Genomic DNA, 15,114 nt, shown 5'->3' with positions numbered 1-15,114 from the left:
TTTGGATCCCTTTGGGACTCCACAGTGAGGCAGCCTTGGCAAATGCCAGCATGGGCTGGGCAGTGGGCTTCTTGTGTTGGGCTCTGCTCCTCCCATAGATTCCCCTTGTCCAGACAAGTTGCAGAACCCCTATTGCTCACCTGCTGGCATCACCTCTGCTTACACACAGCATGGGAGGGATGCCACAGCTTGAGGCTGGCTACAGGTGGCGTGGAGATGGGGGGGGCTGAGTAAAACCCTGTGGGAGTGGGAGCAGCTGTCTGTTTGCCTGCTGTGGGCAAAACTTTGTGGTATGCCTGCGCCTACCATTCCCACAATGACAGGCATCCCATCCGCAGCCGCTATGGCTGAGCAATGTAAAATCCACTCAATCCGGCCTTGGCAGCTCCTTCTCCCTGGAGATGCTGTGTGCCATCTGGAGAGGGCCCCCATGGTGCTGCTGCCTTTGCCCCAGTTATTCATGCCAGGCCATCTGCAGCAGCCGTGTCCCCAGCACAGCTGGCTGTGCAGTGCTGGTTCCCCTCTCTGTGAGCCCAAGATTTGGCTTCTGCTCACCCTGCTGATAGATGGTGCTTTGGAGCAGTCCTTGTGAGGGAATTTGGGGGTCTTTCCTGGGGTGCCATCTGCCAAAGCATCAGGGCTGGCAACCGAAAGTCCCTAGTTGTGTCTTCTTATGGAGACCAACTCGTCTATCGACTATGCTTTGTATATCAACCAGCTCTCTCCACCATAACTGATCAGTGTGTGGTAGACCACAGCTCCTTAAATCCAGGTTTGGAGGCATGGAAGGGATGTCTGCTTTCACTTTTGCATCTTGAATCCCTTCAGAGCACAGAGGAAACACGATGCTCTCTTTGCCATCCGCAGGTGACGTTGTGGACATCTACCAGCGGGAGTTCCTGGCTCTCCGGGACCGACTGCATGCGGCTGAGCAGGAGAGCTTGAAGCGCTCCAAGGAGCTGAACCTGGTCCTGGAGGAGATAAAGAGAGCTGTTTCGGAGAAGCAAGCCCTGCGGGACATCAACCGCACCTGGAGCAGCCTATCTGGTGAATAGCAGGAGCAGAGGAGATGGTTTGGAGGTTGCTAGTGAGGAGGTAGAGAGGTGTGTGTGCAGGTAGGACGGTGCTCTTCTCCCTCCTGGCACCAGCAAACGGTGGAGTTCAGAGGTGTTTGTTGGGTTTTTTTGTTATTGAATGCAATAGATTTGGGAACTCTTAAACTCTTGTTTAACTGCAGGTACCTATGCATCATTGAGCATTGTGATTGCCTCTGCCAGTGATATTTGCCAACTTGCTTGCTTCTAAGTTTTTTTTCTTGCAAGTCATACGTGCCGTTCCCTATGGCTGTACTGAATGCATATGGAAAGTAGTGGGTATCTGGAGACAGGCAAGAGGAAGGAGTTAGACTGGCCGAGCACCCCTCGCCAATTTATTTGTTCATTTTTTTAAGTTGCTCAGTTGAAGAAAATTGGATCTCTCTGTAAAGATCTGATTTGGCCTTCATTTGATCTTCATTCTCCCCCTTCCTTCCCAAATATTGTGGAAGTTCTTCAAGGCCCTCGTGGCTCCTGCTGAACTTTAATTGGGTTTGTGGTAGCATGTTAAAGGTTGGCCTCATTTCTTTATAACCCAGCAGTAGTCTCGGGTGGCCAGGCTGCTCTAAAAAGGCCTTTGCCTTGCAGTCTCTTCCTACATACCATTCCTTGCATATTGATTCCCTTTTCCTTTTTAAGACGAAACCAAGTTAAAACTGTGGAATATCACCAACAAGAATGTGCTGCACCTTCCCACCATCTTCCATCATTTGCCACATTTGCTGTCAAAGGAGAACAGTCTGCAGCCAGCCGTGCATGTGGGACAGGGGCGCACTGGAGGTAAATGGGAATTAGTGCTGCTTTAGTGCTCTTCCTCTCACCTGGTGCCTGTCCCTGCCCTTTCCTCCGGGCCTGGCTGCGCTGCGGAGATGAGCAGGACTGGAGGAACGGCTGCATGTATCATGTGAGCTTCCTTGGTGCTGCAGCACATGGGGTGGGTAAGCCACAGAGCATCTGCGTGCCAGTGTGTCATGGGGATGTCTGTGCTCCTAAAGTGTTCTCAGTGCTTCTCTCAGATGGTTTTTGCTGCTTTCCATCTCCAGAGTGCTCTAGGCTTTGCCTACAAGGAGGTTAGATGAAAGCACAGTTTGTGGAGACTAAACTGTGTTAGGAGACAAATCCCACCTGGAGCAGGACTTGGGTCCTTAAACATTTCCTCCCTGCTCCCAGATCCCAACCCAAAGCCAAGCAGCTGACTGATTCCTCTTAAACCAAGGTGCTTCTGGCCATGGGAGGGCTTTGGAGAACAAGAGTGTTCTTGAAGTTACCATTCATGTGCTGGAAAAGACCTGGGGCAGGGAGAGTTTGGGACATTTCCTAAGTCTTTGGGAGAGAAAAGGAAGAGCCTCTAGTTCCTTTCTGCTATTCATAAAACAGCACAAAGCTGAGTTTGTTTGCTGATGGAACCTGCCCAGCATTAGGGACAACCAGGCTGCTTGTGGCTGTGTCTACCTTGATGCCCCAGATTTGCAAAACTGAGCATCAGCACAGCCTCAGCCCTCAGCTCACCATCCCCACAGGTGCCTGCAGAGTCCCAGCAGTGTGAGGACAGCAGTCCCAGCCATTGTGAGAGCACCTGACTGCAGTGGGTGCCCTGCCATGGGTGCACCAGGCTGCTACTGGCCTGTTCTGGGTGAACCGTGGGGTGGTCATGGGAATTGAGAAGAACATCTTGTTCAGTGTAGCCCTTCTCTAAAATCTCTTCTTGGCCCTGGGCAGTGTCTGTTGTGATGGGAATCCCCAGCGTAAAGCGGGAGGTACATTCCTACCTTACGGACACCCTCAGCTCCCTCATCTCTGAGCTCACGCAGCAGGAGAAGGAAGACTCAGTCATCGTCGTCCTCATCGCCGAGGTAAGGTGGAGCTTGGCCTGTTGGTCCCACTTAGTGCCAAATAGTACAGCCATGTGCCTGTGGGCCTGGTCGTCTGGCCGGGGCAGATGAGCCCAGCCTTTGCCAGGAACATGAGACGCATCCTGCCCAGAACGAAGCACTAGGAAGGCCAGGGTGTGAGCACACAAATGTCTCACGTCAGCAGCTGCTGTGTGATGTGTGATTTTATTGTTGTCTATATCGTGCTACCTCTGGAAGAGTGCTGGAGTGATTGTTCCCAGACTGAGCTGGAGCAGCCCCGTGGCTGCATCTCAGGGGCCACTCAGCCCCCCCCTGCAGCAGCTTTGTTTCTCAGCCATTCTTTGAAAAAGGCCCTAACCTCTCTTCAGACCCAAGAGCCCACTTATTTGGGTCTGACACTAATGTGCTGCATTGCACTCATGTCTGGAGTCCAGAATCAGTTGCTGAATCCAGGGGCTAAAAAGCCTTGGTACATTAATCCATAAGAGCTGCTTTTATCTGTGGGTTTAGATGGTTATTTTTCTCCCCGGCTTTCCCCTCAGGATTATTTTTGTGAGCCCCAAATGCATTTGTCTTAATTTTCAGAAATCCACTGAGAACGATAAACCTCAGTGGCAATGATAGAGGGAGCAGCTCGAAGATAAATGCCTGGTTTTGAGGCCTCTTTCCCCATGGTTTGACGTTTTGAGTAGTGTTTGGCTTTTGGGCCCCTGGCTGCTAACTGTGTAACGGAGCTGGAGCCCTTTTTGGGGATGGAAGCTTTGTTCCCTTGAGAAAACCCTCCTTTGTGGCCATTCCAGCACAGCCACAGTGGTGACGCATCCCTGCATTGCTCGTGTCACCTCCTCCTGGCTCCAGGGCAGTGACCTCAGTGCTGTGTCCACACATCCACCCGCATCCCGGTCCCGTGGTGCATGTGACCACCCAGAACAATGCAGGCACCAGGAAACACGCACGTTTCTGCTCCTGCCCTTTGCTCCTGGTGGTGTTTTCTTGGTCAAATGTTTTCTGTCCCGTTCCTGTCCCTGCTTAGCACTTATCTCGCTCCCTGATAGAGCCCTGCAGTGCCACTGACCTTTGCCTCCAAAACGCCGCAGGTTGAGTGCGAACAAACTGTTGGTTTGGGGAGAAAAGTGTTGAAATGAACCTGAAATGGATCTGCAGGCATGTAAATAAGCCCGTGTTTTTCACAAGAGGGGTGGAGATCCTTGTCTGCCGAGAGTGTTGTTTGGATGAAAGCCGGCACGTATGAAACAAGAAGCAGACAGCCCGGCGGTTAACGCTTTGTGCAGAGGCACAGTGTGGGCAGAGCACAGTGCTGGGCTCAGAGCTCAGCATCCTGCGCTGCTGCTGTGGTCTGGGTGCGATGGCTGGGGTTTGCCTCCAAGGAGGGCTGTGTCACAGTGGGGATTGCGCTGGGTGCAAGATGGGGAGATGCGGGTTGGAGGAGGATGATGTGGAGGTGCTGACAGCGTGCCCTGGGTGTATGCGAGGTGATTTCTAAAGCATGGGGCAGCACACGCTGGGCTGAAGGATCTAACACTGTGTAACTTCTGTTTTCAGACGGACGCGCAGTACACAGCCGGAGTGGCAGAAAACATCAAACACTTGTAAGCACTTGGAGTGACTGCGTGGGCCTGGGCTGTTCCTGCCACGGGGCAGGGGTGGCTTCTTCAAGGAGGAATACATGTCTTTCTGTGCCTCTTTCTTGTTGTTCTCTGCTTTGTTTGCTCTTCTTCAGTTCTGCATTGTCTTTGCTTTTGCTGCTTCCAGTTCTGGTTCCAAGATGTGTCCCATACGTAGCTTCCAATAGTCTGCTGTGTGCTTGCAGTATTCAACACACATGGCCACGCTGTTCTGTTTTTGCTCTTTCTGTGCTTTGGCAGTGCAAGAAGAGGGATTATTTAGCTTTGCAGTAATCCTGGCAATCATTGCTGTACCTGGAGTGGCCCTCTGCCTGCTCTGTGAGGCCGAGCAGCTGGGCAGTGCAGTAGCACATCCACATGCTATAGTGCCTACAGAATCCATGTTTGGTTTTCCTCCTGCTCCCACCGGTTTGTGTTCCCCTTGTCCTAGGTGATAGTTACATTCTTCTCTCCCTAGCTGCTATTTACGTCCTGCAGCCTTTGTGGCTTTTGTAGTGCTATCAGGGCAGGAGCCAACAGCAGATCATTAACTGTGAGCCAGGCCAGGCAGTAACAGTGCCAGAGCTCAGAGGTGAAGGAAAAGATGGTGAACGAGGAGGCTCTGCCCACAGCCCAGCTCCTGCACTTGCATATTTCCAAAGGATGGCAGCAGCCACAAGAAGGAGGCTCTGCAGGGCAGTGTATCCCCGGGCCAATGATGGACGAGGGGTTGGGACGAGCGCCCAAGCGGAGCCGGAGGGCTGTGTGCCGGCCCTGGGAGCAGAGCTGAAACAGAGCCCTCCATCTTGCTGTGCAGAAGCTGGCAGCGCTCCCTCCTCCTGCCTGCTGGCTGCGGGACGCACGCAGCGGGGATAATGGGCCGATTGTCTGCTGCATCCTGATGGAATTGCTGGCCGCTGCTGCAGCGAGCGCTCTGTGCGGATGGCCTGCAACTTTAATTGGCCTCATGGTTTTATTTCTGTCCCCGCCCCCGTTCACTTTGCTTATTTTTCTTCCAAATGGAATGGAGGTGGTGTGGGGACAGGGAGTGCTGGGCTTGTGTTGCAGGAGGTGAAGGCGGTCGCTGCCTTGTTGCAGGCTTTATCAGCTCTGTTTCACTGCTGAGAATAGTTGGAAATGTTGCCGTTCCCAGGAGGGAACAGAGAAGGGAAAACTAAGTGAGAAGTTTTTGGCGTTCTCGCTGCTCTGCCTCCCTCTGCCACATCTCGCATCCTCCAGGCTCAAACAAACAAAGGAAATCAACCTTGCACCAAATGTTCTGGAAAAGGGCAGTGTAAAAATAACCGGGATTCCCGCTTATCTCTGGCAGTTTCAGCAACCCAGTGCTGCTTGCAGCACTTCTGTACCTACATATTTTTCAGCTGAGTGAGATTTTTTTTCTTGTTTGGGTTTGACTCTTTAAAGGCTTCTAAAGCAACATTGCAGGAAAAATAGATGCCAGTTTGATCAGGTGGAACTCCTGCCAGCTGTCCTGACTGCAGCGCAGCACGGCGCTTTAAGTGACTGATGAGAAATGCAGAATGGAATCACTGCAAAATGACTCTTAATTACCGGCACATTTGGAAAATCTCTGAACGCCAGTGATGTCAGCAAGTCCTACCTTCGCTGTGTCAGTCTGCAGGGCCATTGGATCCTGCAGAGCAGTGGTGAGAGAGCAACTTCTCTCTGAAGCTGACCTGTGTGTTTTCTAAGTGCCATAAGCACGGGACGGTGCCTTCTGGGTGCCGGTCCCTGCTGGAGTCCTTTGGTGAGGATGGAGGTGCACTGGGGGAGGTTTCATCTTAGAGGCTGCCTTTTCTGTTTGGTTCTGTGGCTTGATGTTTACCCAGTGAGTTGGTCTGTGAAGGGCTATGTCAGGCGTGGAAGTACGTGTTTATTCACTGCTGCCTTTTTCCCTCAGATTCCCGAAGGAAATCCACTCAGGTCTCCTGGAGGTGATTTCCCCCTCTCCACATTTCTACCCTGATTTCTCCCATCTGCGTGAATCCTTTGGGGACCCCAAGGAAAGAGTCAGGTAAGACTCAATGATCTTAGAAGCAAGCAAATCCTTCATTAAACTGCAGCATCTCCCCCTCTGACTCCAGCAGGGAGAAAGCTTTCCTGCAGTCCCACACAAGGCCTGAAAACTCACTTTGTCCTGGAGCTGGATGGATGTGGTGTCAGGCCATGGGCTGCTGACAGCCCTGCCTGGTTCACCTTGTGTGCAGTATTCCTATCGGCTGAGTGTGGTGGGGGCTTTAACCCAGGTTTGCTCATTCTGAAAGCCCTCCAGTTGTGTGGCAGGATGGATGGCTCAAGGGCACAAAAAGGAGCAACTGTGCCAGCTTCCCCAGCAGCAGCAGTGTGCAAGGCAGGATGGGCACTCTCACTGCCTTCATCTTTTGCAGGTGGAGGACCAAGCAGAACCTGGACTACTGCTTTTTAATGATGTATGCCCAGTCCAAAGGCATTTATTACGTGCAGGTAGGTTTGGTGCTGGGGATGGAGAGGAGGTGGTATTCTTCCATTTTTCTCATGCTTCTTTGTGTTTCACCCACTCTGGTACATGGCTGGGCTGTGCCAACTCCAAAGACTGCTCACTCTGCAGGGGAGCAAAGCCCTTGCCAGTGTGTGGCTGCAGAGGGACAAGTGCCTCCAGAGCCTGCCTGCAAGTGGTGTGTCATGGCTTGTGGAGCATCTTGTAGCCATCACCTCCTCCAGCGATGGGGAAGTGACAGCTGATGGGAGTAGAGGCTGGTGGACACTGCTGTGTGTGAAGCACGGCTTGGCAGATGTGGCTGCTAAGTGTGGGGATGGCCAGGGGGTTTTCTAAGATGCTTCAGACTTGGAGACATCTTCCCTAGTCAGACCAGGAGCCCTTGCTTTGTTTACCTGTTAGGATCTGCTTGGAACATTTTCCAGCATAAGCTAGACCTGTGCCAAAGCTTTCCTCCACTCTACAGTGTGATTGCTCTGCAAAGAGGCTCTTACTGGAACCTGAATGTGTCATTGGCACTGACTGTCCCTTCCTCTTGCAGCTGGAGGACGATATCGTGGCCAAACCAAACTATCTCAGCACAATGAAGAACTTTGCCTTGCAGCAGCCCTCTGAGGAGTGGATGATTCTGGAGTTCTCACAGCTGGGGTTTATTGGTAAAGTCTCACCCCCGCCCCAACAAGCAGAAGCACCTGCTGGGTGCTGTAAACAGGTCAGCTCTTGTCCAACAACTTGTGTCCAGGAGATGGTCAAAACTGTGGACTTGGTTCCTCATTTTTTTGCCACGACCCGTGTGTTTGCACAGAAAAATGGGCTCCTCCAAGTCACAGCTGACATTCACTTTTAATAAAAATAAACCTGGTTGGAGGCTCACCAGGCAGCCTGATGGCTTTGACATGACCAGTAGCTTTCAGGCTGGATTGGCTCTGGTGTTGCCTAACAGTGTACAAAAGGAAGTTTACATCAGCACAGAACTATTTTGGGAACAGCAGTACATGGTTGCAGTAGCAGCTTGATCTGTTATTCTGGATACTGGTTTGACTGGCTTAAAACCCAGTTTTCAGGGCAGGAAACGATCTGTCCTGCAGCTGGCTGAGTGGTTTTCAACCTCTCTCTGCTGAATGGAAGAGTTTTAGACCTTTTGGTTCTGCTGTGACCTATAAGATACTAATGCTTTCTAATTCTGCCGTGAATATTAAATCCAGAGCTGTATTAGTGGTGCCAGCAGTACTGGCACATAAAACAGAGCTTCATGTTCTTTCATTTACGTAGAGAAAGGGACACTTCTGACCTCCACGGCTCAGCCTCTTGAGTTTTTTCTTCCCAGCTCATTCTAGCCAATGTCCTACAACAGCTGCTCCCTTTTCCCTATTTTTGTGTTGTAGGAAAAATGTTCAAGTCTCTGGATCTGAGCTTGATCGTGGAGTTCATACTGATGTTCTATAAGGACAAACCCATTGACTGGCTGCTGGATCACATCCTTTGGGTGAAAGTCTGCAACCCTGAGAAGGACGCAGTACGTAAACAGCCTGCACGGAAGGGAAAGTTCCCTTTGGGAGTGGGAAGAAACATGGTTGGTCTGTACCTGCAGAGGCTTTGGAGGGTCATTTCCATGAGCTCTGGTGCTACCTGACTTAGCACTGAGCCTTGCTGCTCCTTTGGGCTTCTTTATGGACAGCGCAGGATGGAGTGTTCAGCCCTTTCTGCAGCTGCCATAATTCTTTCTGCATCTCTCTGGGCACCAGCAGGCTGTTCCTGCAGCAGAGCAGCCGTCCCCACACCGTACCCTGGAATAACCCTTGGCTCAGCACTCATGTAGCATCCCCGCAGGGGATGACCCTCCCTGCCCTGCTTCCCAGCAGCACACTGGCATCTCACTGCAGCATCTGGGAGAGTGCAGAGTGCTGACACGGAATCCTGCTTTGTGCTGCCTCGTGGAGTCAGCAGCAGAAAGCCCTGCACCCGCAGGCTGTGTTTTAAGTCATAGCAACAGCGGCAGGGGGCTAAACTAGGTGGGATGGGCAGAGAAGGAGTGAGGGTGAGCACGAGTGAGATGAGCTCACCGCCGTCTCCCCACCTTCCTCCCTGAGCATCCTGTCTTTATTCATGCACTGGTTGTGTTCTCCTGACAGACAGTGAGCAGCTGAGTCCCAATGGCCCAGAATAGCTGCGTGTTCAGAGCCAGCAGCCTGGGCGGGACCTGGTGGCCACAAAGACCTGGTGACATGTGCAGGGCAAGCAGTCACACTGGGGCTAATATATTATTTCTCCTTCAGGGTCAGGGCTGGGTAACAGAGCAGCCCCCAGGCCTCTCTGCTGGCCCCCAGTGACCTCTCAGCCTTGGGCAGGGTTGGGGCTGTAGGGATGGAGTAGGGAACGGTGCCGCCCTCTGTGCCCCCTCCCTGCAGCCTGAGATGTGGTTCAGCACAGGTCCCCCCACGCGGCTCCATCAGCTCTGCTCAGCTCCCGCCTGGCAGAGTCCTCGCAAGGGCTTCCCAGGGGAACCTGCAAACCTCTTAAATGTGTTGCCTTTTTAAAAATTAACCTACTTTCCGTGTGGATTTCTGGCTTCTTTTCCCTACTGTTTGCATGATTAACTCTGCACCGCTCCCTTTCTAACACGACTCCCACTTGTAAATCCTGCTGCGCCGAACCAAGTCGGTAGCACTGAGGGTTTGTCTTTTTGACTGAAAGTTTGTTTGACCTGAGCTTCCACCGAGCGCTTTGTCTGCTCTGGATGAATCCTGCTTTTCCTTTCTGAACTAATTTTAGATTTACCTGAGGCAGAGCTGTGTGAATGGATGGCCTTGATACCACCAGCTGAGCCCAGTCCTGGCTTCACTGGGTCGGTGTTGCTGTCAGCAAATGCTTCTTTAGAAGAAGTAATAAAAGAGAGAAGGAGAAACCAGGAGATGCCATAGCCCCCTTCTGTCCCCTTCCCCCTTCTCTGCCCACCCAGAGATGAGAGCTGACGGCTGCTCTGCGGGGCCGCGTTTGTTGTCACTGGCAATGAGCAGGGCTGCTTTTAATTTTCTAATGTAATGTGAGCTGATTAGGGGATAATCTGCTGGCAGCCCACTGGGATGTGCCTGGGATTTCACAGCTCGGGGATGGGGGCAGTGCTGGGTGTCACAGCCCAGTGGTGCCGGGCAGGTGAGTCAGAGGAAGGGGAAAGAAACACAGAAAGCCCAGGCCCAGTGCTGCCATTCCCCTCCCCGTGGCTCTGCTCTGTGCTTTGGGGCTGTTATCCTTCCCCTCCTCATCATCTCTCTCCCCATGGAGAGCACTGGCTGCAGCAGAGCTGCACGTGTGGGTTCATTTACGTGGTGGGATGGGCGTGAAGCAGCAAACAGCTTTGGCAGCACACAACAGAAACTGCCAACAGACTGAAAAGTGCCCAGTGATGAGAGACTGTGACTGCTGCCTGAAATAGCCCAGAACTTACTGTCACTTCAGAAATAAGAGATCCTGAGCTCTGAGTCATAGGGAAAGGGCTTTCCAGGTAAGCCAAGGACAAAAGAAACTGAATTCTCTGCCTGTCCCTACCTCACAGCACCCAGAGATTTGCTCATCGTTGGCCAGGATGAGCTTAGCAATGAGGAACATGGCAGTGGGCCGTGAGCCCTGGCTGCTCATCAGACCCGGGTGGTGGCCTTGATGTCCCTGGGTTCAGTCATGCCCTCAGGGGTTTCTGTTACTGATGCTGAATGCTGACACGTGGGGTGGTGACGTGGGGGATGTTCCCATTTCAGAAACACTGCGACAGGCAGAAGGCGAACCTGAGGATCCGCTTTAAGCCCTCACTCTTCCAGCACGTGGGAACACACTCCTCGTTGGCTGGGAAGATCCAGAAGCTGAAGGTGGGTACTGAGCAGTCTCTGACCCCATAGTGGAGACATCCCCTCTGCTGCTGCAGACAAATCAGATGGCGTAAGGCCTCTGATAAGCTGCCCCTCAGCTGGCAGAGAGCTGCTGTGATGGAGAGTTCTGAGGCACAGGGAGCAGCAGTGCTCCATTCTCCACTGTGCAAATCGAGAGCTTTTAATTTGCACTGCCTTGTTGGAAGCCCCATTCCTCACAGCAGAGAGCAGCTGGTGACCCTTTTCTGCCTTCTTGCTTTGCCTCCATCAAGGACAAGGACTTTGGCAAGCATGCCCTGCGGAAGGAGCACGTCAACCCTCCTGCGGAGGTGAGCACCAGCCTGAAAACCTACCAGCACTTCACCCTGGAGAAGGCTTACCTGCGAGAGGACTTCTTCTGGGCCTTCACACCCACTGCTGGAGACTTCATCAGATTCAGATTCTTCAAACCACTCCGCATTGAAAGGCTGGTGCTCGGGGGCTGCTCGGGTGGGGACACCGGGTGGGCGCAGAGTGTGAGGAGATGCTTCTCTCATGTTCTCCTTGCTCTCCCATTGGGTTGAATTCTTTGCCCATCCCCATTGAAGCTCCCTGGGAAGAGGGAGCAGTGCTCTGCTGGGGGGAGGGCGATTTGGCCTGACCCTTTTTGGTGGGTTCATGTCAGCTGGATCCCTTTGCTTTCCTGCACTTAGGAACAACCCATAGTGTGCCCATCTGGCACAGGTCTTCTTACCAACCAGGTGCTTTCTGGGAAGGCACCTCTTAGGCTGAGATGTTTGATGACTCACTTGGGTAAAAGAAATCTTGTCCCTGTGCTCAATGGAGTTTTCTGTGGTTTTGGACTCTGTCACAGGTTCTTCTTCCGCAGTGGAAACATCGAGCACCCAGAAGACAAACTCTTCAATACCACTGTGGAGGTTTTGCCATTTGATGTAAGTGTTTTAGTGAGAGCTGAGACACAGGGGGAGTGGGAAGAGGTTGGAGGAAGTTCTCAGTGGTTCCCCTGTCAGGAGAACCTCGAGTGCCTTTGGGAGGCGCTGGCAGCCCGAGCAGCTGATCCCTGGTGTGGAATCACAGGGCTGGGGCTGCCTACAGAGGATGCCCAGGTGGATGGGGTGGCTGCAGAGGAAGGGCTAGAGCAGGATGTGCAGCTCCTTGTGCCAGGCAGGGGAACCACAGAGTGCTGAGACCTGCAAATGGCTGGGGGTGCTGTGGGGGTGGCTCTGGGGGTTGCTATTATTGCCTGGGGCTTTGGGGTGGCTCTCACTGCTGGTCCTGAGCTGAGAGCTCCTCTCCATCTGCAGAGCCTGCAGTCGGACAAGGAGACCTTGCAGGAGGGAAGAGGTACAGCTGTCAGATACCACAGGACAACCGATGGCTACATCCAGATAGGTACGGCAGGGAGGAGGCCCTGCACCCATCCCCTGTGCTTGTCTTTACACTCTTTGTTTGGAAAACAGGGCACAGGCATTGAGTGGGATTTTTTCCTTTTTTTTGGTTTTTATTATGCCCAAAGTGGGACATGGCAGCAGGCTGGATGCTTGCTAATGCTGTGGAAGGAAGCACTGCCCCCTGTGCCTTAGCCTGTCTCTTGTCTGTTACAGCACAGCGCTGCATCAGCCTGTCTACACACTCCCCATTTTGTTCTAACTCATGGTTTCTGTTCTCTCAGTGTAGCAAAGTGCACTCTGTGCTTCACTGATGGCTTCATAGTTGGTCTCAGCCCCTCCCTGTAGTCTGGGCCCTGTCTTATGGTCCTCTTGGTCCCCCTGCTCTGCCAGCCCCACCTCCCTTGTGCTCTCCCACCAGGTTCCTTCTCCAAAGGTGTAGCAGAGGGTGAGGTGGATCCGTCCTTCGGGCCGCTGGAAGCCATCCGCCTGTCCATCCAGACTGACTCCCCAGTGTGGATCATCCTGAGCGAGGTACACGCTGCTCTGCCCCAACCTTATCATCTCCAGCGTTGTTCCGTGCTGTGTGACATGCTGCATTTACACGGCACTGCTTCCTTCCCTGCTCTCCTTTCAGATTTTTATCAAAAAAGCAGAGTGAAGCTGGCACGATGAAGGATGGACACACGTAGCACCCAGCTCCTTCTACCTCCCCCCACTCTTCCTCATTCCTGAGCTGGCTGAGATGCGGGGACCGCGATGCCAGCGAGGTGGCACCCGGCTGCTGGGAGGAGCTCCACTCTGACCTGCGGGTGCCAGGCAGCCCTCAACACCTTGGCTTCGAGGCCAGCACTGGTGCTGCGGGGCTGGGACAGACCTTCCTCTGGAAGGAGGAAAAGTAAAAACCAAGCTGCCATGCAGAGGGGTGGCTTTGCTTCCCTAGGCGAGACCCAGGCGCTCACCGCTCCTCCTTTGTCAGTGTGTGGGGCCGTTTGGTGTTGGGATGAGCTTTAGCAATCATGGAGAATAAAAGCACCTTCAGCCCAAGAAAGGGGAACGGTGGCTGTATTTGGGGACAGAGAGGGCCAGGTTTAGACAGTTCCATTGTGCCCCTGCTTTGCAGGCTGATGCATGGGCGCAGGATCGCTGGGATGGGAACAGCCAGGGATCAACGTGTGCATCGCTGTGGCACAGGCACTGATCCTGACCACGGCTGTAGATACCGTGGGGGTGAGGACAGACCCTCCTGTGATGGAGGAGGGGAAAATCCAGCAGGGGGTTGGAGCTCTGAGTATTGGCAGGGAATAAAATAAACGCCACACTGTGCCTGCCAGCATCGATCCCGGCCCTGTAACTCATGGTGAAGTCTCCAGTGTCTTCATGCCTTGAGATTGAGTGCAGAAAAGAGCTTTTTCAATAACTATTACTGGTTGGTGTGAATTTTTTTGGACATAAAAAATGCAGAAGTAGCCCAGTTCAAAAATAGTAGGGATTAGTGTAAATCCCAATGTCTCTTCAGCTATACACTGGAATGCATTATACTACTTTAACGTGCTGTATTTTTTATTATTGGATACATTTGATTTTTCAAGTACATCTCTATATATAAATATATAAAATAACGTGCACTGTAATAAAAGCAGAATTTAAACCTTTGGTGCAGCTGTGAGAGGCTCTTGGGGCGGGCTGGCATTGAGTCGGTGCTGTCCCTGCTTCCTGCCCCGGGAATAAAAAGCTTTCATCTGCTCTTTGCTCAGCTGGGAGCAAGGAATGAACCTGCACCTCCAAAGTGCAATTGTGAAATGGCTCTTGGGAAATGTGCTGTGAATTTGCAAGAGCTCTTCTGCTCAGCAGCGGCTTCAGCAGCACCTGGGGCTGCAGCAGAGGGTGTGATGTGAACTGTGGAAGGGCAGAGACCTGCAGGGGGGAGGTGAGGGCTGAGGAACCACCATTGCACCAGGGGTGGTTCAGATTGGACATTAGGAAATGTTTCTTCTCAGAAAGAGCAGTGATGCAGTGGTACAGCTGCCCAGTGGGGTCACCATCCCATGGAGATGTGGCACTGAGGGACATGGTCAGTGGGCATTGGGGGGGAGGGCTGGAATTGGGGCTCTTAGGCTTGAATTCGGGCTCTTAAGGGTCTTTTCCATCCCCAATGATTTTGTGATTAAAGGCAGGGACAAGCACAGGTGTTACTGTTTGGACACAGTAAGGCTGACCTGCCTCCCCCCCTCCCCTCAGTGTTGGTGAGGTTTTAGACAAGCTCATACCCACTGTCTGATCACAGAAGCTTTTCCCATGGGACCCATCAACCTGTGCCATTCTCACCCTCTGTCCCCAGGCCCTTTGGCAATGAGAGATGGTGCCTATTGAGAACAGGCATTTATTTCTTGCATGTCCACGATGTGACACTCCAACAGGGATGATGAGGTGGGTGGCAGGACAGGAGAATGACAGTCACAGCGGGGCTGAGCTGAGCGCTGCAGGCAGCCATGGGTTCACTCAGTGGGCACCGAGCAGCCGGAGGGGCCACACCAGCACCCACGGGCAGGATGGGGGCAGCAGGAAATGTGCCAGCAGCCCGGCCACCGCCAGCCCCAGCAGCAGCCACAGCAGCCAGGCACTGGCATACAACGGCCCCAACCTGTGAGGAAAGCTGTCAGCCAAGGGCCGGACCCACAGGCCACGTCCTGCCCCGGGCTGAGCTTTGGGCACTCACCGTCCCTGTGTGTCCTGCACGTAGCCCTAGAAGTAGCGGACGCGTGCATGGAGGTACAGCACGCCACAGGATGCGGCC

General features: G+C 53.0%; 1 protein-coding gene and 1 long non-coding RNA gene across 8 annotated transcripts in view; one reads left to right on the top strand and one right to left on the bottom strand.

Moving 5' to 3' along the window:
- MGAT4B (alpha-1,3-mannosyl-glycoprotein 4-beta-N-acetylglucosaminyltransferase B) overlaps positions 1 to 13,973 on the top strand; it is a 37,110-nt gene extending 23,137 nt beyond the window's left edge. For 5 of the 7 annotated variants that reach the window (XM_085518739.1, XM_015875667.3, XM_085518738.1 and 2 more), the window contains 14 exons: positions 868 to 1,047; positions 1,734 to 1,874; positions 2,814 to 2,947; positions 4,511 to 4,557; positions 6,494 to 6,607; positions 6,981 to 7,056; positions 7,611 to 7,725; positions 8,455 to 8,585; positions 10,822 to 10,929; positions 11,202 to 11,395; positions 11,783 to 11,861; positions 12,234 to 12,321; positions 12,739 to 12,851; positions 12,955 to 13,973. In XM_085518739.1, the coding sequence (XP_085374865.1) occupies positions 2,825 to 2,947; positions 4,511 to 4,557; positions 6,494 to 6,607; positions 6,981 to 7,056; positions 7,611 to 7,725; positions 8,455 to 8,585; positions 10,822 to 10,929; positions 11,202 to 11,395; positions 11,783 to 11,861; positions 12,234 to 12,321; positions 12,739 to 12,851; positions 12,955 to 12,978 (1,212 nt within the window). In that variant the 5' untranslated portion in view covers positions 868 to 1,047; positions 1,734 to 1,874; positions 2,814 to 2,824 and the 3' untranslated portion in view covers positions 12,979 to 13,973. Of the gene's footprint in view, positions 1 to 867; positions 1,116 to 1,733; positions 1,875 to 2,813; positions 2,948 to 4,510; positions 4,558 to 6,493; positions 6,608 to 6,980; positions 7,057 to 7,610; positions 7,726 to 8,454; positions 8,586 to 10,821; positions 10,930 to 11,201; positions 11,396 to 11,782; positions 11,862 to 12,233; positions 12,322 to 12,738; positions 12,852 to 12,954 lie in introns of all 7 variants that reach the window. The other 2 variants (XM_085518741.1, XM_085518740.1) reach the window with 2 other exon arrangements.
- Positions 13,974 to 14,684: 711 nt separating this feature from the next.
- Positions 14,685 to 15,114, bottom strand: LOC107320125 (uncharacterized). The gene is made up of 2 exons (XR_014935411.1): positions 15,037 to 15,114; positions 14,685 to 14,961 (listed from the first exon to the last, which is right to left on the bottom strand). It is a non-coding gene; the product is annotated as an uncharacterized LOC107320125 (long non-coding RNA).

Source organism: Coturnix japonica, chromosome 18 (genome assembly GCF_054131305.1).
Source record: "Coturnix japonica strain WE chromosome 18, WE-NBRP24, whole genome shotgun sequence".
Classification (NCBI taxonomy): Eukaryota; Metazoa; Chordata; class Aves; order Galliformes; family Phasianidae; genus Coturnix; species Coturnix japonica.
Note: the sequence above shows the minus strand (reverse complement) of the source record. Positions and strands in the feature narration are given on the sequence as shown.